The sequence below is a fragment of the Geotrypetes seraphini genome, chromosome 3 (assembly GCF_902459505.1).
Source record: "Geotrypetes seraphini chromosome 3, aGeoSer1.1, whole genome shotgun sequence".
Lineage (NCBI taxonomy): Eukaryota > Metazoa > Chordata > Amphibia > Gymnophiona > Dermophiidae > Geotrypetes > Geotrypetes seraphini.
This window is the reverse complement of record NC_047086.1, coordinates 151,844,473-151,867,793: the sequence shown is the minus strand read 5'-3', so window position 1 is coordinate 151,867,793 and position 23,321 is coordinate 151,844,473. Positions and strand designations below refer to the sequence as shown.

The following is a 23,321-nucleotide window of genomic DNA, read 5'->3' as shown; positions in this document are numbered from 1 at the left end:
AGGGAGAGAAAGAAGTAATTTGACTTGTGAAATGACAGGGCTGAACATAATAAAAGAACAGGAATTTAATCAGTGAAGTCCCCATGGGAGGGGCCTTGGGATGAGAGAGTGTCTGCAGCCACTGGAGCCTTCAAAAATGAATTGTCGAAAGCTCTTACCCAGGAGGAGAAAGATGAAGGCAGAGAGACAGGGAGCCGGTAAGATAAGAGATGCTTTTGCAGAGTGAAAGTTGGATAACTTTTGGGAGTAGAAGATGAATTGCTCTGGACTCTGGAGCTGCTCAGTGATCTTTTTTGTTCTCTGTCTGCCTGTGAGGGGGGTGGGGGGTAGAGGCCTGATAGGTGTTGGCAGTGTGTTGAGGGAGACAGTTAAGGTTTGGCAGTGGGTGAGGTATTAAGATGTTTTGTATTTTCTGCATTAGGAAAGCTGTAGGAAGCAGGGTTCCTCACTTACTAGGGTTGTTGGGGTTTGTCCTCCTGGGCTTTTGTCCGACTGTCGCTCCTTGGCTGCTGGGCTCTGACTGTACTCCACCTCCTGCTGAACCCTTGGGCATGGCCTCGGACCACTGGGAATCCCAGAGAACTACCACCATCCTACACCATTCTCACCATCTATCAGGGGTACCAGGCCCCACAAGGAGAAGGGAGAGAGAAGGGAGCAGATGATGGAAGGGGGGATTGGAGAAGGGTGCACATGATGGAAATGGAGAGAAGAGAGAGAGAAGGGGGCAAATGATGGAAGTGGGGAGAACTTCTGCCGTCAGCATCAGGCACATATGGGAAAGTAGCGGTGAGGAGGTGAGGGGCCCTCACCTCCTCACCACTGCTGCTTTCCCACATGCTGGATGGGGGGGTGGCATATGCTGGATTGGGGAAGAAGATAGAGTTAATGAGATAGTGGAGGAGTGAAGGAAAGGGGTGGCAAGCTGTGAGTAGACACTGAAAAGAGGGAACGGGGCCAGGGGGCCCAGTGTACTTGTGTGCCTAGGGGCCCTCGAAGAATTAATATTGACCTGCCCAGAAGGGAGAAAGGCTTGAGACTTGAGAAGACTTGAGAGGGAGGGAGCACAAACTTAGAAAAAATGATGGAAGGAAGGAGGGAGGGGCATGAACTTAGGACACAGCATGAAGGGAAAGATAGAGGGAAGCATGAGCCACAAGATGGAAGAATGGAGGGAGTGAGGGAAAGAGATGCAGAGGTGAGAGAGAGAACAGAAAGGGAGAATTGGGTGTCTGAGAGAGGGAAAGAGATGGTGCAATTGGGGAGATAAAGAAAGCAGAGAACTGTTGGGCAGAGAGAGGAGGGACGGAGACAGAGAGAGAATTATTGGACATGGTGGTGGGAGAGGAGTGAGGTAGAGATGCATGGGCGCAGAAAGAAGAGGGAGAACATGCTGGGCCGAGGAAGCCTCCTGGATGTTTTTTTGGGGGGGAGTGTATTAAAAGAATAAATAGTGGACCTGGGGAAGGGAGGCAGGCAGGCAGGGGGAGAGATGGGATGGGGGCAGTTGGGAAGAGAAAGAAAGAGAAGTTGGATCTAGGGATGAAAGAGAAGGAAAATATTAGGCCTGTGGATGGAAGGCAGAGAGATGCAGCATCTCTCTTTTTTTTCTCCATTTCATTGTTCAGCATCAAGGGGGAGAGAAGAAGAAAAACAGAAAAGAGAGGGAGCAAAATGTTGGACCATGAAGATAGAGGAGGAGAGATGGAACTATGGGAGGGCAGGAGAGAAGAGAGCTGGGATAAGATGATGCTAGGGGATGGAAAGAAAGGGACAGGGAATTATAGCCTGACCAGTGGAGAGAGGGAGAGGATTCTGAAAGTGGTGAACCATGTGGACGAGGTCAAAATGAAGATGACAATATGAGTGAGAGAGCAGTGAGTACAGTGGTAGAAATGTGGTAATGGGGAGTAGATAGCAGGAAATAGGAGGCTGGGAAATGGAAGAGCTAGGGACTGAGAGAAGATGGAGAATTGAGAGGTAGCTGAACATTTAAAAAGAAGAAGGGTGAGAAAGAAGGCAAGATTTGAGTGAACAGAGGCAAAAAAGAAAAGAAAAAGTTAAGAAAGCTGAAAGGGAAAAATTAATACTTTGGAGATAGGCATAAGAAAGAAATAGAACGACAGAAGAGGAGAAAAAAATGGACAGCAGACATTGGAAAGAGAATTAGTTGAAGATGAAGAAAATCAGAAAGAGAAACTGGGACCAAGATGATGGAAAAACAAAACATCCAGACAACATGGTAGAAAAAATTGTTTTATTTTGAATTAATTAATTGGAATATGTTAGCTTTGGGATATGTGCATCACAATTATTTTTGTATTCAGTGGCGTAGTAATATATAGCTGATTTGGGGGAGGGGCTGGAGCCCAAAATTAGTGGATGGGCACCAAACTTTTTCCCTGCCTGAGTGCAATTTATAAATACTTGAGCTAGCAGGGATTCCCAAGCCCTGCCAACTGAAGACATTTTCCTCCAGTCTGGCAACTCAAAATCTCCAAGCTTTGAAGCCAATGGCAATATCCTCAGGCTGCCCCTGCTTTCATGCATGCATGAAAGCCAAGATGAGGGGGAGGGAGGGAAGGCAACAACTCTGCAATATTGCTACCAGCTGCAGAACTTGGGAAGTTGGACGGGGAGGAGGTGGCTGTCAGTTGGTGAGGTTTGGGGATCCCTACTAGCTACAGCAGGGGAGATATTCATTTTGAGGGAATCTAAGCTCAAAGTGGGAGGCCCAAAAAATCAGTAATATTTACCCTGATTAAACGATCCTCCACGTGCGCTGCTGACAGCTGTTCCAGCATCCCCGCTCTGATGAGGCTCACCTCTGAAGAGGCTCACTGTAGCTGTAATAGAAGTGAATGGGAGAACCAGGAGCGCGTATCCTTGCTCATCAGAGTGGGGATGCGGAAGCTTGTGGCTGCTCCCACTGTCAGCAGTGTACGTGGAGGTTCACTCAGTCAGGGTATTACTGCTTTTTGGGGTTCCTCTCCACAGTGTCCCTTTAATGAAGGTTTATTATTAGGTACATACATCTTCTATATTAGTGATTGCAGATTTGGGACCTGCTCAACCTTTTTTTTTCCTCATTGTCTAATGTTAGTGTTTGTGCAGCCCCAGAAAAAAAATTTTCAACCAATGAGGCCCAGGGAAGCCAAAAGGTTGGACCAAAAATTCCTGTGCATATAAAAGGAAATCTTGAGGCGCCTATATCATTGAAAGAGTTTCAAACAGCATTGAAGTGCCTTGGAGTTGGATCCGCTCCAGGTGGTGATGGTTTCACTGTAGAGTTTTACAAATCATTCCAAAATATCCTATTAACTCATCTTTTAATTTATATCAGGCTCAACTAACTAAAGGTTGCATTTCAGGTACTATGGCAGAATCTCTAACGATTGTTTTACCAAAGCCAAATAAAGATCCCATGTTGATTTCAAATTACAGGCCTATTTCTTTGATTGATGTAGATCAGGGGTGTCAAAGTCCTTCCTCGAGGGCCGCAATCCAGTCAGGTTTTCAGGATTTCCCCAATGAATATGCATGAGATCTATTAGCATACAATGAAAGCAATGCATGCAAATAGATCTCATGCATATTCATTGGGGAAATCCTGAAAACCCGACTGGATTGCAGCCCTCGAGGAGGGACTTTGACACCCCTGATGTAGATGGTAAACTCCTGGCTAAGTTATTGGCTTTACGCTTAGCCAAGGCCCTCCCTTATATGATTGGTATGCACCAAACGGGGTTCATTGCTCAAAGACATTCTTCAAACAACACTAGACTGGCTCTTCATATATTATATTTAACAAAAGCCATGGAAGATCCAGCCTTCTCTTGTATCTTTAGATGCAGAGAAGGCCTTTGATTGTGTAGAATGGACCTTTATGTATCAAGCAATGGATTGGTTTGGTATTGGTTCCGGATTTATACAAATGACTCATAAGAACATAAGAACATAAGCAGTGCCTCTGCCGGGTCAGACCACAGGTCCATCCTGCCCAGCAGTCCGCTCCCGCGGCGGCCCAATCAGGTCACAACCTGTCTGTATCACCAGAAGGGGCTCCCTTGCCACCTTGGTTTCTCATTTAAGTCCTGTCTTCCTATCGAAGTCCTAACCCTCCGGTCTTGCACATGCATGACCTGGTTTGGTTTCTATACTCATTACCTGATTAGCTTTCTATACTTGTGTTACATCCCAGCTCCTCCCTCAGTATCCCATGATCCCTTTATCCTTCAGGAATCCGTCCAATCCTTGTTTGAATCCCTGTACCGTACTCTGCCTGATCACTTCCTCTGGTAGCGCATTCCAAGTGTCCACGACCCTTTGGGTGAAAAAAAACTTCCTTGCGTTTGTTTTGAATCTATCTCCCTTCAGTTTCTCCGAATGCCCCCTCGTACCTGTTGTCCCCTTCAGTCTGAAGAATCTGTCCCTATCCACCCTCTCTATGCCCCTCATGATCTTGAAGGTCTCTATCATATCTCCCCTGAGCCTCCTCTTTTCCAGAGAGAAGAGCCCCAGCCTATCCAACCTCTCGGCGTATGGGCAGTGTTCCAGCCCTTTTACCATTTTCGTTGCTCTCCTCTGGACTCTCTCAAGTACCGCCATGTCCTTCTTGAGGTGCGGCGACCAATACTGAACGCAGTATTCCAGATGTGGACGCACCATCGCTCGATACAATGGCATGATGACTTCCCGTGTTCTGGTTGTTATGCCCCTCTTTATGATGCCCAGCATCCTGTTGGCTTTTTTCGAGGCTGCTGCGCACTGTGCAGATGGCTTCAGTGATGCATCCACCAGCACACCCAAGTCTCTCTCAAGTCTGCTGTCTCCCAACAATACCCCCCCCCAATTTGTAGTTGAACAACGGGTTCTTTTTCCCTATATGCATGACCTTGCATTTGTCCACGTTAAAGCGCATTTGCCATTTGTTTGCCCAGTCTTCTAACTTGTCCAGGTCTCTTTGTAGGTCCTCACACTCCTCCCTGGTCCTAACTCTGCCGCACAGTTTGGTATCGTCTGCAAATTTTATAACCTCGCACTTTGCCTCCTTTTCCAGGTCATTGATAAATATGTTAAAGAGTAATGGCCCCAGCACCGACCCCTGTGGTACACTGCTCGTGACTCCCCGCCAGTCAGAATATTGACCCTTTACTCCGACCCTCTGCAGTCTGCCCGACTCAAACCTTGTATAGTTCCTCTTCTGCCAGATTGTACATTAATAATACTTTCTCTGAATATTTTTGTCTGGAGAGGGGAGTTAGACAAGGGTGTCCATTATCTCTCTTGCTGTTTGATATTGTTCTGGAACCCTTGCTATTGGCTATTCAACAGGCAAAGGAGTTACAGGGTATTCCTTATGCAGGTCGGGAATATAAGGTCTCTGCTTATGCAGATGATATTTTGCTTCATTTGAGGAATCCTGAATCTACCATTCCACATTTACTAGATTTGATTGACAGATTTGGGAAATTTTCTGGATATAAAATAAATTGGAGTAAATCTCAGGTTCTTTCTTTAAACGTACATTGCGCAAAAGGGCTTTATGATTCATTCCCTTTTCTTTGGAAAAATGAGGGTATAAAATATTTAGGTATTTGGATTCAAAAAACGCTGAAAGACACAATGAGAGTAAATGAAAAATCCTTATTGCAAAAGGTCTCAGAAATGTGTGAGCAATGGAACCCATTACATCTTTCTTGGTGGGGGAGAGTCCAAATAGTTAAGATGATGATTTTGCCGGTAGTTTGCTACCAAATGGATATGTTGCCAGTTTATTTTCAGGGGTCCTTTTATAAGAGATTAAATAGTATTCTTCCTAAATTTATTTGGCTGGGTAAAACTGCTCGAATTGCTTTAGTATCTTTACAAAAAACAATTGTGGTGGGTGGAGTACATTTCTCAAATTTGTATAGGTACCATCAGGCCTATATACTACATCAGGGTATGTATTGGATCCTTCCTGAGCTCATGTAACATCTCCCTGATTCGCTATACCTAGAGTGGCAACTTATGTCCCCATTACGGTTGTTTCATGTGTTGAGTATCAAGTTACCCAGTTATGTTAAGGACAACAGTATTTTATTGGACACCTGGAAAACCTTGAAATTTATTAACAACTTAACAGATATTCCAGTAGAGAAATCCACTTATCAATCCTTATGGCTAAACTCCAAGCTTCAAATTGGCGAGTCTAGGCTCTTCTGGAAAGACTGGATGCAGGCAGGTATACGCACACTAGATGATGTTGTATCAAATGGGAAAATGCTTGATTTTTCACAACTGCAACAAACATTTTGTATCAAAAAGTCTCAAGTATATAAGTGGTTGCAGTTGAAGCAAGCCATTCAGAAGGGGTTCCCTGACTGGCGAAATCTAAAAAATCAGTATAGTTTGCGGGTTCTATGCTTCCAGACGGATTTCCTAGGACATCAGGCCACCCAGTGGTATAAATCAATATCTGGATATATGAATAAGAAACCAAAAACTAGTCTTAAAGACATTTGGAGCATTGAGATAAAGCAGAAGATTTCTATGTCTCAGTGGCCACGGATTTGGACTTGGAGGATGAGATGTATGGCATCAGCATCTATGAGACAAACTTGGATTGTTTTAGTTACATAGGAATTTTTGGACCCCGGTAAGATTTCAAAAGCTAGATAGTTCAAAATCTAATAGATGTTGGCACTGTCATCTTGATATAGGGACGCTGGATCATCTGCTGTTCTATTGTCCTTTGATACTCAATTTTTGGAAGTCAATATGGGGACACATTAATTTGATTTGTGAGACTATGATTCTGTTATCTTATGTAACAGTAATCTGTGGGACACTATTATCCCCTAAGCCACCAATAGATAGACATAAAAATAGATTGTTAGGAATTATGACTGGGATAGCCATCCAAATGATCACAAAAAATTGGAAAAACTTTGATCGCTTGAATTTTAGTTTTTGGTGGCACTCATTATGCCTTTGTTATAGGTTGTAAAAAATGATTACTGATCAAAGGGGTATTACTAAGTTATTTCAGCTAACATGGGGTCCATTGACTAACTTTATCAACAATAATTGACTGGGTATAACTTACACATCCAAGGGTTAGGTGGGAGGGCTGGAGATATCTTTGACTTTTATAGATGTTATTGAAGAAATATATATATATATATATATATTTATGTTTTCTTATTTAGTCATTTGGGTGGGTGGGAGGGGGTAAAAGTGATTGCTCATGGTTGATGAAAGATGAAGGTGTTTTATCTGGATTTATTATATGTACATCTAATTGTTTGTTGCAGTGTTGTTGGTTTGGAAAATCAATAAAGATTAAAAAAAAAAATAAAATAAAGAAACTGTGGGGTCCGTTTAGTAAAGCTTATTGGGCACTGAAGGCTAAGAAGCCTGTTGATATAAAATGGGTACAATAGCATTTAGTGCACACCAATTCCATCCTGTATCCTTTTGTGGTAGAAAGGATACAGACTCTGAATCTAGGAGCATTACATTAGTGGTTTTTATTCCACCATTACCTTGCAGTTCTAGGCAGATTACATAAAATGTAATCCGGACATTTCCAGGAGTATTACAAGATACATGTTTAATCAAAGGTATATGATCTGGAGGAGAAAGAAATGATGAGTACGGCATCAGCTTGACTTAGTGTCTTAGTGTCTTTTATTCTGCCAATACCTTGTGGTTCTAGGCAGATTACAAAAGAGGTGATCTGGACATACCCATACTCTCTTCAGTGGTAAGCCCCTCCCCTTTTCTGAACCTTTAAAAGGTTCAACGGACCAGCCGCATGTTCCTGATCCAGCACAGTGAGGGGGTAGGAGCTGTGATTTAAACCCATGATCTCTGGAACATGAACACAGGGCTTTTACCCATTAAGCCACAGTTGCTTCCTTTCAGTTATGTGGGTTCCTACCATGAGAGCTTAGTGATCCTAGCCATGTGAAGGTGAAAATACCTGAGAAGATCATAGTTTAGCAGATCCCTAAGCTATCATATCATATGTGGAGAAGAAAGACATTAGTGGAAGCTGCTGTGGCTCAATGGGTAAAAGCCCTGTTCCCATTAGCAGCTAGAGGCACCTACTTCACTGATTTTCTCGGTCTTGAGGCAGCACATGGAGGAAGGAGGCAGCTTTGGGACTGGATCTCTTTGACTGGCAGGTCTTTGGCATCCCCACCAGCAAAGGTGTGATGCCTAATGTGGGGAGGAGGGAGAGGAAATGCATATCCTCCCCCAATCCCTCCTTGTGCATTCCTTTTTTCAACCTGTGTTTCTAAAATAAAAAGCCTTTATACCAGATGATATATATCTTCAGCATCATTCTGTATATTTTATACAAGACTCAATTCTTTCCCAGCCTTTTATAAAATATCTCTGTAGTTGTAAACAGGTAGACTTAAATGTCTATATCCCCACCTAAAATGACTTAAACAAAGTTATTCTATGTTATAAGGGAGATAAAAGATTGGAGCTATTTGTGATTGATATTTGTCTTGTAACTTTAAATGAAAGAATATCAATTTTGAACAGCCTTATTTCAAAATGCAAATTTGTAAATTAATTCAAACGTGGATATAACCATAATCATCATGCAATTATGTCGCTAAAGTGATATGCTTCAGCCCTTTGTAAAGTATAAAGCAAGTTAAATGCTCTTTAATCATAGGCTTTGCATTAATTTTTAGTTCATTTCTTTACTCCTGCATAGTATCTCTTTGATTTTTCTAGTTTTCAAAATGAACAAACACAATCTTAAAAAAATTATCATTTTTCAAAATAATATCATTAAAAGATTATACAAAACCACATTTTGTGATTTCTCAGTTTCTTTTCTGTATAATTCCAGTGAAAGCTCGTGAATAAGTTTCTTTCTTTGAATGGAATTGTCAGTTTTGTTCCATCTTGCCTTGAATACTGAGCAATTTGACCCTCAGTGGTGATGCTGATAACAGGCAGAAACACTGGCTCCAGACCCCTTCACAGAACAATAAGACCAGTGTACCGCTTATTCACTTCCTCATCAGATTTCCTCTTTTCACCCAGCACAATGAGCCATTCAGTAAAGTAACTCACCAGGGAAGACACAGAAAATCACTGGCACTTTGTGATTGATTTGCATAATCGCATTTTGACTAAAGACTTTATCAGCAGGTGACCTTCCGAACCTGTGAGGATGACTGTATCACACAGATTTGTACAATCACCCAATTAGGCCATGAAGCAGTTACGTTTATTTTAGCCATTTCTCTGAACTTCCCTCCCTCTCCCCCACCCCAAGTACATAAGGACAATTCTCAAAAGTGGCACCTAAATGTAGGCACAGTAAAGAAGTGAGCTTATCACTAATTCTATAATGGCATTAAGGCACACCTAACCCATTATAGAATACAAGCACAAAGCCACTTTAGCATGCCAAAATTTAGATGTGGCAGTTTAAGTGAGGTCAATGGCAGGCATAAGCTGCCTAAATAGGTCAAAACCAGGAAGATGCTTGGGTGCAAAAGGAGAGGAATGGCCAGTAGAAAAAGAGAGGTGATAATTGCATTGTATAAGTCTCTGGTGATGCTCCGTTTGGAATACTGTGTGCAATTTTGGAGACTGCAAAAAGATATAAATAGGATGGAATCGGTCCAGAGGGCTGCTACAGAATTGGTTAGTGGCCTTTGTCATAAATCATATGGGAGACAGACTTAAAGATCTCAATCTGTATACTTTGGAGGAATGGTGGGAGAGGGGAGATATGATAGAGATGTTTAAATATCTCTGTGCCGTTAATATATAGGAAGTGAGTCTTTTCATTTTTTTATTTTTTTTTTTTTAGTTCAATAAATTTTTTATTCAGTATTTTAAAAAATACAAGGAGCAATTCAAATACATAAAAGTAGTATAACATTTTGCATTAATATACAGTTATTTATAAAGGCCCATATTATTAAGAAAAGCTCAGAGTATTGGATTTGTTTGTGGTGATGTATGACAATAGAAAGTGAAATAGGACAAAGTAAAAATTGAAAGAGAGAGGAAAAAAGAAGAGAAAGAAAAAAAAAAAAAATTTTTAAAGAGAGGAGAAGACAGGAGTGTCTACATAGTAGAATGTACATATGAATCTAAAAATGACCAGGGTGATTTTTTGTTTTTCCAATTCATGGATTTACGGAGTGAAATTTTATTTTCATATGCATATGATTCAAATCTGTGGTACATACATAGAGAGTTCCACCAAAAAGTATAATCTAATAACGAAGATAATTTCCAATTTTTCAGAATATGCATGAGAGCAGTCACAAACATGGTATCAATGAGTTTAGGAGGACAATTTGATTGCGCGAAACAGGGGTGTTGAGATCGAAGGATTATAATGTCCATAGAAATCTCTTCTGAGCAGTTGGTGATAGATTGTATGGTATTCCAGATTTTGGACCAAAAAGAACGGACCAGAGTACAATGGAAGAACATATGATCAAGAGTTCCTTCCTCTTTCAAACAGTTCCAGCAGATAGAATCTTGTTTTAATTTGGCTTTCCACATACGAAATGGGGTCCATATTGCATTCCACATTACAAAGAGCATTGATTGTGAAACTCTAGAAGATAAAAGTGGGCGGTTTGTTGAAGACCAAAAGAGTTCCCAGTCAATGTCAGAAAGTGGAATGGTTATTATATTATCCCAGTGTTTCATAGCATGATATGAGAAAGTGAAGGATTGGTCTCTTAGAATATTATAAAAAAAAGATATCGCTTTCCCTTTTGATAGAGACCGTAAAGACCAATGGTAAATAGTATTTTTAGAAGATATGAAGTCATATTGTATCTGTACAGAAGACAGTATTTCACTGAGTATGATCCATTGTGAATAAGCAGAGGATGTTAGTAGGTATGTGGAGCAAAGTATATCAAAAGGGATTAGTTTATTAAGAGTATATAATTGATGAACAAACCATATACCTGTCCGTTGCCACCGTTTCCATGAAAGGGATTTGCCTTGGTTTTAGATATTGGGATTATTCCAAAGGGACATGAGTGGGCTAACACTAATTGAGATATCAGCTATTTTATCTAAATGATGGAGAGCATGCTACATTGAATTCAAAAGAGAGTATTTTCTCAAATGTCTGGGTATTGATATCGTTAATAGGCAAGAGATGTGTAAAGGTTTGCATAGAAAACATTCCATTTCATACCAATTAGGAGGGTCTTGAGAGAAGGAGTCATTGACCCAGTAAGCTCCATATTTAGTTAATGAAGCAATATAGTAGTGGTAGAAATCTGGAAAGTTAAGACCACCATTAATTTTAGAGGCCTTCAGCTTGGCTAGAGCAATTCGAGGTTTTTTCTTGTTCCATATAAATTCAGATAGCTTCTTATTTAGCCAATGGAAAAATGATTTCTGGCATAAAAGAGGAAGCATTGAGAGGATGTAATTAATTTGAGGTGCTAGGGTCATTTTGATGGATGCTATTCTACCCCACCAAGACAAATAAAGTGGAGACCACCTAGATGTAGTGTTAAGAACTAAATTTTTGATTTTGGATATATTAAGATCTTGAGCAAAGACTGGATCTTTGTGTATTAAAATCCCTAAATATTTCACAGCTTCATTTGACCATGTGAATGGAAAATTAGCCAAGTCTGATTGAAGAATGTTATTGTTCAGAGGAAAGATTTCTGATTTCTCCCAATTTACAGAATATCCTGAGAAGTTAGAATATTGTTTGATGATATGTATAAGATGAGGGAGAGAAGATTGAGGGTTCCTTAGAAAAATTAATACATCATCAGCATATGCTGCTAGTTTGAAGTCTCGATCAGAGGAGGGAATACCATTAATTAGCGGGCATTGTCGAATAGCAGAGAGAAGAGGCTCCAACACTAAATTGAACAATAGTGGTGAGAGAGGACAGCCCTGTCTAGTGCCTCTGTGAAGGGGAAATTTATTGGATAAAGAGTTATTAATTAGAATACGAGCATTAGGACTATGATATAATGTTTTTATCCATTTCATGAAAAATGATCCAAAGTTATACCATTTTAGGACACTGAAAAGAAAAGACCACTCCACTCGATCAAAGGCTTTTTCAGCGTCTATAGCTAGGCCTATTATTGGGTCTGTCAATGTTTTAGCATGAGCATTGATGTGGTGAAAAAGTCGTAGGTTATCTCCTATATATCTTTGTTTAATAAATCCCGTTTGGTCTTTGTGTATAAGATGTGGAATCACTTTGGTGAGTCTTAATGCAAGTAACTTTGCCATTATTTTATAATCTAAGTTAAGGAGAGAGATGGGACGGAAGTTTTTGACCAAGGTAGCGTCTCTGTCAGGTTTAGGGATTACAACGATGGTGGCTTCTGTGAAATTAAATTGTTTATCTGGAGAGGAGTGGAGGAAATCATAGTATGTAAGGAGATGAGCAGCTAAGATGTTTCGAAATAGTTTATAAAATTCGTTAGTAAAACCATCCGGACCTGGGGCTTTTCCAGTCGGTAGGGAAGATATAGCAGTTTCTATTTCTGTTATGGTTATCGGAGAATCTAGTTCCAATTTAACAGGCTCCGATATGGTCGGGTGAGATAAGGAGGAAAGAAAAGAGTCTATATCTGATTCAGGAGCCGCAACTTCAGATTTATATAATGAAGTATAAAAATTTTCAAATTGAGAAGAAATTGAAGATCTGGTTTTGACTAATTGTCCTAATGAATTTTGGATAGATGTGATATGTAATCTTTTGGATTTAATTTTAAGGTATCTGGCCAGTGGACGACCCATAAGATTATCCCCCATATAGTGACCAGAATTGGAAATGAAGATATCTCGTCTGGCTGTGCATGAAACTAAAGTATTATATTTAAGTTTTTGGATATGTTGGAGAATAGTTGGGTCATGTAAGTGATTAGACATATGTTGTATTTCTAATGTTTTAATAGCGTTTTCTAATTCTTTTTCTTTTTTCATGGACTGTTTTTTTTTCCAAGAGGCAATTTTTATCAATTCACCTCTAAGGGTTGCTTTATAAGCTTCCCAGATTATGGAAGGACAAACTTCAGGATCTTTAGATCTTATTAGACAGGAGTGTCTACCTTATCTTACTAATATATCAGTTATCTTCTCTCGACAAATGTGATATACTGCATATCTCTCCAACGCAAATCATATATTATGGCTGACCTACATGTTTTTTCCTTTAATGTGAATGGCCTGAATCATCCCATTAAAAGAAAAAAGATATCCAATTATGTGTCCAATAAACATCCAGACGTAATTTTATTACAAGAAACCCACCTCCCATCTGCTGCCGCCACGAAATTTCAACTAAAGGGATACTCTGCTCATATATACTCCCCTGCGACTTATCAAAAGAAAAATGGTGTTTCAATTTTTCTTAAAGATAAACTCTCTCCCATTATTCATTCAATTAAAACAGACACGGAGGGAAGATGGTGTCTGGTACATGCTGCGTTGCACTCAATAGACTTTGTTCTTCTCAATATTTATGGCCCGGTTAAAGATCACCCGGATTTTTTTAGAGACATTCAACTAGCGCTAATTGAATTCAGTTCTTGTTCTCTGATATTGGGTGGAGATTTTAACCAAATCCAAGACTTGTATATTGATAGATCTTCTTCCTGTAAACCATCCAAGACCAAGTCTTTCACAGCTCTACAGGCCCTAAAAGATGCTTTCTCCCTTGTAGATCCTTGGCGACTACTTCACCCGAAAGGTGAAGCCAAAATGTGGAGTCCCGCAAGGCTCACCCCTCTCCCCTATCCTTTTCAACATCTACATGTCCTCTCTGAAACTCCTTCATTTATCCCCCCTAGAAACTCTCTACTCCTACGCTGATGACATCCTCATCCTCCTCGAAACCGACTCGAACCTCTCGAACCTCGCTGAGAACATCTCCACATGTATTACGAACCTCCAATCCTGGGCCCAATCTGTACAAATGAAACTGAATGAGTCCAAAACCAAACTACTTTGGCTCGGCCCAATCTCAGACCATTTACCCACCTCCATCCCTCTACCTTCCGGCCCCACTCTTCAGCTTGAGTTTTCAAGCAAAGTCCTAGGCATCATCTTAGATTCCTCTCTCTCCTTCAACGATCACCTCAACTCCCTGGTAAAAAAATGCTTCTTTAGCCTCCATATGTTGAGGAAAGTAAGATCCTGCTTTCATCATTCTCATTTCGCCATTCTCGTCCAATCCACCATCCTCTCTAGACTGGACTACTGCAACTCCATCTATATAAGCCTAACTAAGAAAAACCTCCATAGACTTCAGCTAATTCAGAACGCCGCAGCCAAGCTTATTTTCGCAAAAGGCAAGTTCGACCACGTTTCCCCACTCCTCTTCAAGCTTCATTGGCTCCCAGTATACTCCAGAGTCCTCTATAAATGTGCCTGCATAGCCTTCAAGATTCTACATGGCGTCCTCCCTCCCGTTATCCCACTCTTCTGGAATTCCTCAAACCCGCTCTCGACTAGATCCTCCCAAAAACTGAAACTATCTTTCCCTTCTATAAAAGGTATATCCCGCGCAGGAAAACTTGGAACATCCCTCCCCTTTAGAACCACAGAACTCTGGAACAACCTTTCATCCCCGCTCAGAAATTCTAGCTCCTTCCAATCCTTCCGCAAACACTTGAAAACTTGGCTCTTTTCAAAAATCTAATCACCTCCCGTGCTCTAGTATCCTGTCCCCCTCTATCTCCTCAGTCCCTCTCCTATATCCTTTCTTTGTAGTTCCTTTCCTTTCAACCTCTGTAAACCGTGCCGAGCTCTGCGCACGCGGAGATGGTGCGGTATACAAACCTAAGGTTTAGTTTAGTTTAGTTTAGTTTAGAATATTCACATTTTTCACCACCACATAATACATACTCGAGAATTGATTTCTTTCTTATATCCTCCTCTCTCATTCATGACCTTACTAATACTAGTATACATCCAATCTCCCTTACGGACCATGCTGCCATTTCTTTATATATTTCTATTTCGGCTCCACGTAATGAATCTCCTTCTTGGCGACTAAACAACGCCTTACTCTTGGATGAAGAAACTGTTGAAAAAATCAACTCATTTACATTAGAATTCTTCGAAAATAACTCTGAAGTGAGTCTTTTCAAATGAAGGAAAACTCCTGAAGAAAAGGGAATAGGGTGATGTTAAGAGGTGATAGGCTCAGGAGTAATGTAAGAAAATATTTCTTCAAAAACCTACTCTGACAAAATAACTTAGACACTCTGGAGAGTAGACTTCACCCAAGTTAAACAATCCTTTTATCCAAAACGAGCCTCAGAGCTACAGGCCCAGCTATAATCATCGGCTCCTCTTACAGCCAGCACTTACCCAGGAAAAAAATTCCACCCCAAGGTTTTGCTAGCTTTAGAGACAAAATCAAACCAAAAGCAGTAAACTCCCAGTGTCTAAGGGTGTGGTAATACAAAGAACAAACATTTAACAAAACAAACACACAGACAATCCAAGTACTTAGCTGCTCAGTCCCGGGACCTCAATAGAAACAAAGTTTTCACACAGCAAATCTCCAGCGTCTCTCTTTAAACAAACAAATTCAAAGTTCACAAATCCCTAGAAGGCTTCAAACCACCGAGGGAACACATCTTCTTAAACAAAACCCTCAGTCCCCAGGCTCATGTGCAGCTTCCATCTGTACTTCTGGCAAGAAGCCAAAATATTCAAAACAAGTCCCTTCCTCCATAAGAGCCTTGTTTCACTCCATTCCGTTTCTTCAGGAGAAAAGGACTTAATACACACATACCATACACAGCATAGTATATATCCAGAATTGCTCCCTTTGTCTCAACTTTTTCTTCAGATCCCCCCTCTCATACCCATAGATAGATGTTCTAGAACCAGACATTTTAGGTCTTCAAAAGCATGCCCTACATTCATACAGTATTGTACCATTGGAGCTTCACTTTTTTATTTTTAATGCATGACCGATGTTCTATCAAGTGGGTTTTAAAAACTCTTGATGTTTGCCCCACATAGATCCTATCACAGGGGCATCTCACAATATAAATTACCCCATTGACTCACATGAGGTGCTCTTATTCAGTTTCCAACGGAACCCAGTTCTAGCCCAGTAGAACTCTTTGCTTTCTTTCATCACCCCGCAAACGAAACATTTTTTATGCCCTCTTTCTTGAATATTAGTTATGTGAAGAGACCACACGTCAGATTTGCTGACCATATCAGCGATATTCTTATTTCTTGAAAAAAACCATCTGGCATTGAATTTGCAAAAGCACCGGGTGGACTTCAAACAAAGACAGATGTTTATGTATTGTTTCAGCCAGCAAGTTAGAGGAGCTGCTGAATTTCAAGATACACTGAGCAGTATTTTCCACCTCCACTTTTCACGTAGTAAAGCATCACGGTCATTGTATAAGGCTCTTATATATGCTTTATATACAGCGGATTTTGGAAAGCCCCACTCTTCCAGCTTACTCTTCAAATTCACAGAAGCATTTTTATATGTTTCAGTGGAGTCACATATCCGACGGTAACATAAATTGAGAAAAAGGGATACTTGTCTTCACATGACTCGGATACATACTCTCAAAAGACAACAGAGTATTACGGTCAGTGGGTTTTACAAATATGGAGGGCAAAAAACCTTCTTCGCCTACGGTCACTTTTACATCCGGAAATGTTATACAGTGTTTATCCATAGTATAATCAAATCTAATAGTAGGGTGTTAACTGTTCAATTCCTGTACAAACTCACATAGTTCTTACTGGTTGCCAGACCAAATGACAAAAATGTCATCTATGTACCTCACCCAGCGACGTACAGCCTGAAATTTGCTGCTGGTGTACACAAATCTGGTCTCAAACGCCGTCATAAAGATGTTAGCTATTGAAGGGGCAAACGACGCACCCATCGCGACTCCTCTTAATTGAAGAAACCATTTGTCATCAAAAATGAAAGAATTGTTGTGAAGGACTAATCAACCAACTGCATCAAAAATTCCTTAGGTACTGCCATGGGGCGCCTACGATTTTCAAGAGCTGCCTCTACTGTTGTATAGGCTTCATCTAATGGGATCGAGGTATATAAAGATTGCACATCCAGTGTTACCAGCAAAGTATCTTTCAAAATCCCTTGCCAGTGATCCAACATATTCAGAAATTGGGTCGTATCTCTAATGTAGGAGGTAGCAAGGGGTACCAGAGGCCGTAGACAACCATCCATATATTTACAAATCCTTTCTGAAAGAGAATTTCTTGAGGACACAAATAGGACGCCCTGGAGGGCGTTCAGCATTCTTATGAATTTTAGGTAATATGAACCCAGCTCCTACTCCTTTGGGGGTATACCACCTCAACCCTTGCCTCAGGCATCAGATGACCTTGAGCCACTGCCTACTTCTGAAGCTATGTTTGCATAGGCTTCTGAAAACAACAGTGTCAGCCCCGCTTAGAAAGAAAGCCCCAAGAGGTCTTTTAGTTAGAAGAACAAGGGTTACAAAAGTGTAAAAACAGATAATATAGCCAGACAGATTTTTTGTTTTAACTGTATTAATCTTCATACTTTAAGAAGAAAGAGCTACAGCGGGATAGCACAGGAAAGCAGTATCTTCCAGAAAGGTTTGATTCACGCTTCCTCTTTCTTATTCAAAGCAGAGAGATGCCCTTAGGGGTGTCAAGAGATGCTAGGCTTTTGGAATCGGATTTCCAAAGAACAAATTCTGACAAAGCAAGAGAGATATCAAAGAATTGATCACTTAATTTTAGAATGTGATCTGCTTTCTAATGTTAAGCTGAATACTAAAATATGCTTTTTCTCAGTATGATTTGAAACCTGACATGCCTTGTGTGCTGAAGTGCATGTTACATTGTGTAGCACAGTATAAACTAACCAGCTTTTGTCTTTCTTTAAAGTTTTAAGATGTGCGTGAAATCGGAACACAGAATTTTAGACCACAAATGAATACTTGACGGCATAATTAATTAGATAAAGACATTGCAGATACTGATGAATGTAAACTGAAATGGGCTATAGGCAGCAGAATGGGTGAGCCACTGGGGCCATGTCCCCACCAGCATTTTGTCCAACAAAGCATCAGTATCTAGAAAGCTAGTGGGTGGGGCCAAAGGTTGATTTATTTGGCACCTGCAACAAAAAAGTGCTCCATTGCTCTAGGATCCAGTAATCAAAAGAACTTATCCATTTAGGGCGTCTGCTGTCCAAAGAAGAGCTACTGACTGATATATTCAGAGGCAATATTTGGATAGTGCCTCTGAATGTCCTTACTCCTTGGCACTATCCAAAGAGTGCTGGGGCAGAGCCAGGGAATTAATCCAGATAGTGGTAATATCCAGTCCACTATGGGGGCAATTCTATAAGTGGGCACCAGAATGAGGCTCCAAAAGTAAGTGGATAGTGTGCCTATTCTACAGAATAATGGTCATTGTGTACATGATTTCTGTTCTAGAATTCTCGTATAAATCAGCAACAATATGCCTACATTTAGGTGTGCCTACTTACACCAAGGGCTCCTTTTACTAAGGTGCTTTAGGGCCTTAATGTGCGGAATAGCTCATGCTAGACCTTAACGCCAACATTGAGCTGGCATTATTCTAGAAGCGTACCACACGGTGTAGCATGCGGTAATTTTGTGCGTGCGCTAAAAATGCTAGCACACCTTAGTAAAAGGAGCCCCAAGTGTATGGCTGGCAAAAATGTTAGTGCCTAAATGTGGCTCTTTAGTGGGAAACTTACCCCCTCTTTTACGAAACTGCGATAGCAGATTCTAGCACAGGGAGCCGCACTGAATGGCCTGCGCTTCTCCCAACGCTCATAGGAACTCAATGAGTATCGGGAGCAGTGCGGGCCATTCAGCACTGCTCCCCACACTAGAAACTGATGTCGCAGTTTTGTTAAAGGAGGTCTTAGTATTTTCTAAGTTATATACATAAACTATGGCCCTACTTATGCCCATCCTCGTGAATGCACCCTTACATTGATGCACCAAGGGGTCAATTTAACAAAGAGCGCTAAGCACATTTGCATGCACTAACGCATTAGCGGGTACAATCACATTAGCACATGCTAACCACAAAAGATGCCTATAGGAAAATAATGGGTGTCTTTAGTGGCTAACGTGTGCTAATGCACTTAGGGCTCCTTTTACGAAGGCGCATTAGGGCCTTAACATTCGAAATAGCGCATGCTAAAATGCCTCGCGCGCTAGCCGCTTCCACCTCCTCTTGAGCAGGTGCTAAAAACACTAGCGCACCTTCATAAAAGGAGCCCTTAGTGCTCTTTGTTGAATCCCCCCTTAAAACATCTGTATGTGTATCTTAAAGAATACCACTGAGCACACAGCTCACATCCAGATGCATAAGTGTACTTTATGGATCAGATTTACTAAATGGCACCCAAATTTGGGTGCTTGAAAAAATTGACCCCAGCATTGTTCTATAAAGGGTCCTCCAGGTTGAACACTCTTTATAGATTAGCACATAATGCCAATTCCCAGTTCCAGATTTGGGCACCAGAACTTATATCTGCTGAAACCAGGTGCCCAGTTTGGGTGCACATCTATGATATTCTGTAGTACTGAGTATAAATTTTCAGAACACCATGCCCCTCCCACGGCCACGCCCCATTGTGGGTTGCACACTATGGGATCTGGACAATCAGTTTTATAGAATAGCATGTACCAAGATGTGTGTGCAAATCTAAACTGATGCCAATTGACATCAATAATTGAAGATTAGCACTCGTAGTGATGTTAATTGGCTCGTTACCCAACTTAGTTGTGTGGCTTTCTCAGGGTAAATTTGGGCAAGCAAATTTGAGCACTCTTTATAGAATCCAGGGGAATATGTACATACATGCTTTTTGTTCTGTAACATACATGCACAACTGGCATCTAACTCTAGGCATCCTTTTATCGAATGAGGGGGGATATCTAGATAATGCATCCAGATAACTTAGGACAGAAAAGGCTACAAAGTTTCCAGATAAGTTTTCTAGATAAGGGACCAAATATTGCCACTATTCAGGTAAGTTTCAGCGCTGACTGTATTATTTGAATATTTATTGGACTGCTTTATCTGAATATTCAGTGTTGACCATAATCCACATAGTCATGCTAAATATCTGGATATTTTTATACTACTGTGGCTAACATTAAAAAAAAAAATGCTCACCATTGTGGCAGAACATTGATCCAAAAGTCTTTGTTTTTATGGGGCTGAAAGGAGACTAGTTTTTGCTCTGAAATGGCCAAATGCGCTTTTTTACAAATAAACTATGACAGGACCTGGAATTTTGACTTTATCTTCATCCCTTAGCACATAACCAGCTAATTAATGACCAAAGAATTGATGGAAGTGTTAAAAAATGGGAGTTATAAAAATTTTCATGCACCACAGCGGGCGTAAAACAAATTCTGTATGCTTAAATGTACTGATTCGTGTGATCAAAAAATAATCATCTAAGTCTGGTGAGCTTAATAATTTTTATTTTGGATGTGCTTAGTTTTCAGGTCTTTATCTGCTGTCATTCTTCACTATCCTTGTTGGACTAGTCCTCTATTTCTCCACTTCTACGTACGTCGCCCAGGATCCTCGTGTATACAAGCAGTTTCGCAATCCATCAGGACCTATTGCAGACTTGCCAGCCTCAGGACAGCTGGAACCCTCAGTAACATACACCAGCCTTGGCCAGGAGACAGAAGAGGAGCCTCATGTCCGAGTTGCCTAAATGGAGTCATCTTCCATCTACTGAGGATGCAGTGGTGTTTGTGTGTCTGTTATCTCTGTATTGTACTGTACTGTACACAAGGAAAGGTATTTATCAAGTACTCTAGCAAATGGAAGGGAACAAAATATACGAAGCTGGGTGCACACAAGCCTTGAAGCCCTTGGAAAGAGATGTCAGAAAGCTGTCAGTCCTCCATCTTACATCTTGGAAATGTGTTGGCGTGTTTAGTAAGTTGCACCCCGTATGAAACGCTCTCAAAGTAGATGCAATGATATATTCAAAAGAAGCTGAAATTACCTCCAAAGCTTAATTTTGCATTTACCATGCAATATTTTTCCAGTACATTATGCATGTTTGTTTTATGTTCAAAGTACGTCCTCCTGGACGGTCCCACTGATTTATTTGATCACACAGAACAATTTCTTTGCTCACAGATATCTTGTCTTTTCTACACTTGTCTTCCAAAATTACCTCTTTTGGTCATCATCTTGTTCTGAAAATGACACATTCAACTGTAGTAATTGATCACCGCCTCAAAAGCATTCCTTACTGTAAAGCAGAATGGGGAGTGGAAGGATAAAAGTTGTAGTTATCAGTTCTCTATTGTAGGCATAATTGATATATAGTAAGCTATTTTGTTTTTTCTTATAAGTAACAATTATGATCCTATTAGCTTTCTTCATTAATTTTATTGCATGTACCCTTGGTTTTCTGAAGGTTTTACAGCATAGTGACTTCTTTAACCCCTCATCATGTATAGAGAAATAATTTAATTTTTTATATTCTACCACCAAATCCATTTCCTTCTTTTATGAGGGGTCGCTGAAAAGCCCTCAGATGGTGAAGAAGAGAATGATGTGGAGCCATGAAACTATTCTCTGAGTGAAAAAAAATTTCTTCCTATTGGTTTTAAAAGTATTTCCCTGTAACTTCATCAAGTGTCCTCTAGTCTTTGTAATTTTTGACGGAGTAAAAAATTGATCCACTTCTACCCATTCTACTCCACTCAGGATTTGATAGACTTCAATCATATCTCCCCTCAGCCCTCTCTTTTCCAAGCTGAAGAGCCCTAACCTTTTTAGTCTTTCTTCCATTATATGCAAATGTCTTTCATGAATATTTATTGTGGATCTCCTTGAAAACCTGACTTTCAAGGGGGTACTCCAAGGCTGATTTGGAAAACACTGCTATAAACCTTTTCTAGTTCCAATTTAACCCTTTTGAGATGGGATAACCAGAACTGTATTCAATATTAAATATGTGATTATATACAGAGGCATAGTGATATTTTTAATTTTGCTTTCCATCCATTTTGAATAATCCTTATACTGATGCTGGGATGAAAATTTAACATGCAATCTGCAATGACTACAACGTCTTTTTTTGGGTGATGAACTCAGAACACAGCATTTTGAACCCGTCGTTGGAATTCTTTGCCTCTATGTGCAACACTTTGCACTTGCTGAGATAAACCTTCGTCTGCCATTTAGATGCCCAGTCTACTAGTCTTACGAGATCCTTCTGAAAAATGTTGCAATTATATACTATTTTAATGATTTTGAATATTTTTGTGTTACAGTCCATTCTCATTATTCGTGGTAGTACGGTTCCCGAAAATGTTTGCGAACCATGAAATCACAAACAATGAAATGTTGAGTTTATGAGAAAATAGAAGTTAGGTTCCAGCAGTACATGTTCCACCTCAAAACCGTGGAAAGTGAACAGTGGATCCTATTGGGAAAATAGGGTTAGGTTCCTGCATGGAACAGCACTTAAAGTATCTGTAATTCACTCTCTGGATTAGACTTAGTAGATAAAGACAGTTACTAGTGATCTGGATTGGCCACCATGAGAACGGGCTACTAGGCTTGATGGACCATTGGTCTTATGTTCTTATGTACTTAGAACATAAGCAGTGCCTCTGCTGGGTCAGACCAGGGGTCCATCACGCCCAGCAGTCCGCTCATGTGGCGGCCCATCAGGTGCAGGACCTGTATAGTATCCTCTGTCTGTACCCTTCAACCCCCTTTTCCTTCAGGAAATCATCCAATCCCTTCTTGAAACCCAGTAGCGTTCTCTGTCTTATCACACCCTCTAGAAGCGCATTCCAGGTGTCCACCACCCTTTGGGTGAAGAAGAACTTCCTAGCATTGGTTCTGAATCTGTCTCCTCTTAATTTTTACAAATGCCCTCTCATTCTTGTAATTTTCAAAAGTTTGAAAAATCTGTCCCTCTCTACTTTCTCCATGCCCTTCATGATCTTGTAAGTCTCTATCAAGTCCCCTCTAAGCCTCTGCTTTTCCAGGGAAAAGAGCCCCAGTTTCTCTAATCTTTCCACATATGAAAGGTTTTTCATACCCTTTATCAGTCACGTCGCTCTCCTCTGAAACCTCTTGAGTATCGCCATATCCTTTTTAAGGTATGGCGACCAATATTGGACGCACTACTACAGATGCGGGCACACCATCACCTGATACAACGGCAGGATAATGTCTTTCGTTCTGGTTGTAATACCTAAGAACATAAGAACATAAGCAGTGCCTCCGCTGGGTCAGACCATAGGTCCATCCTGCCC

General features: G+C 40.6%; 1 protein-coding gene across 1 annotated transcript in view; it reads left to right on the top strand.

Moving 5' to 3' along the window:
• Positions 1-21,345, top strand: part of SLC35F1 (solute carrier family 35 member F1) — a 479,711-nt gene extending 458,366 nt beyond the window's left edge. The window contains exon 8 of the mRNA XM_033939223.1: positions 20,522-21,345. Within this exon, the coding sequence (XP_033795114.1) occupies positions 20,522-20,746 (225 nt within the window). The 3' untranslated portion in view covers positions 20,747-21,345. The remainder of the gene's footprint in view (positions 1-20,521) is intronic.
• Positions 21,346-23,321: the final 1,976 nt, after the last annotated feature.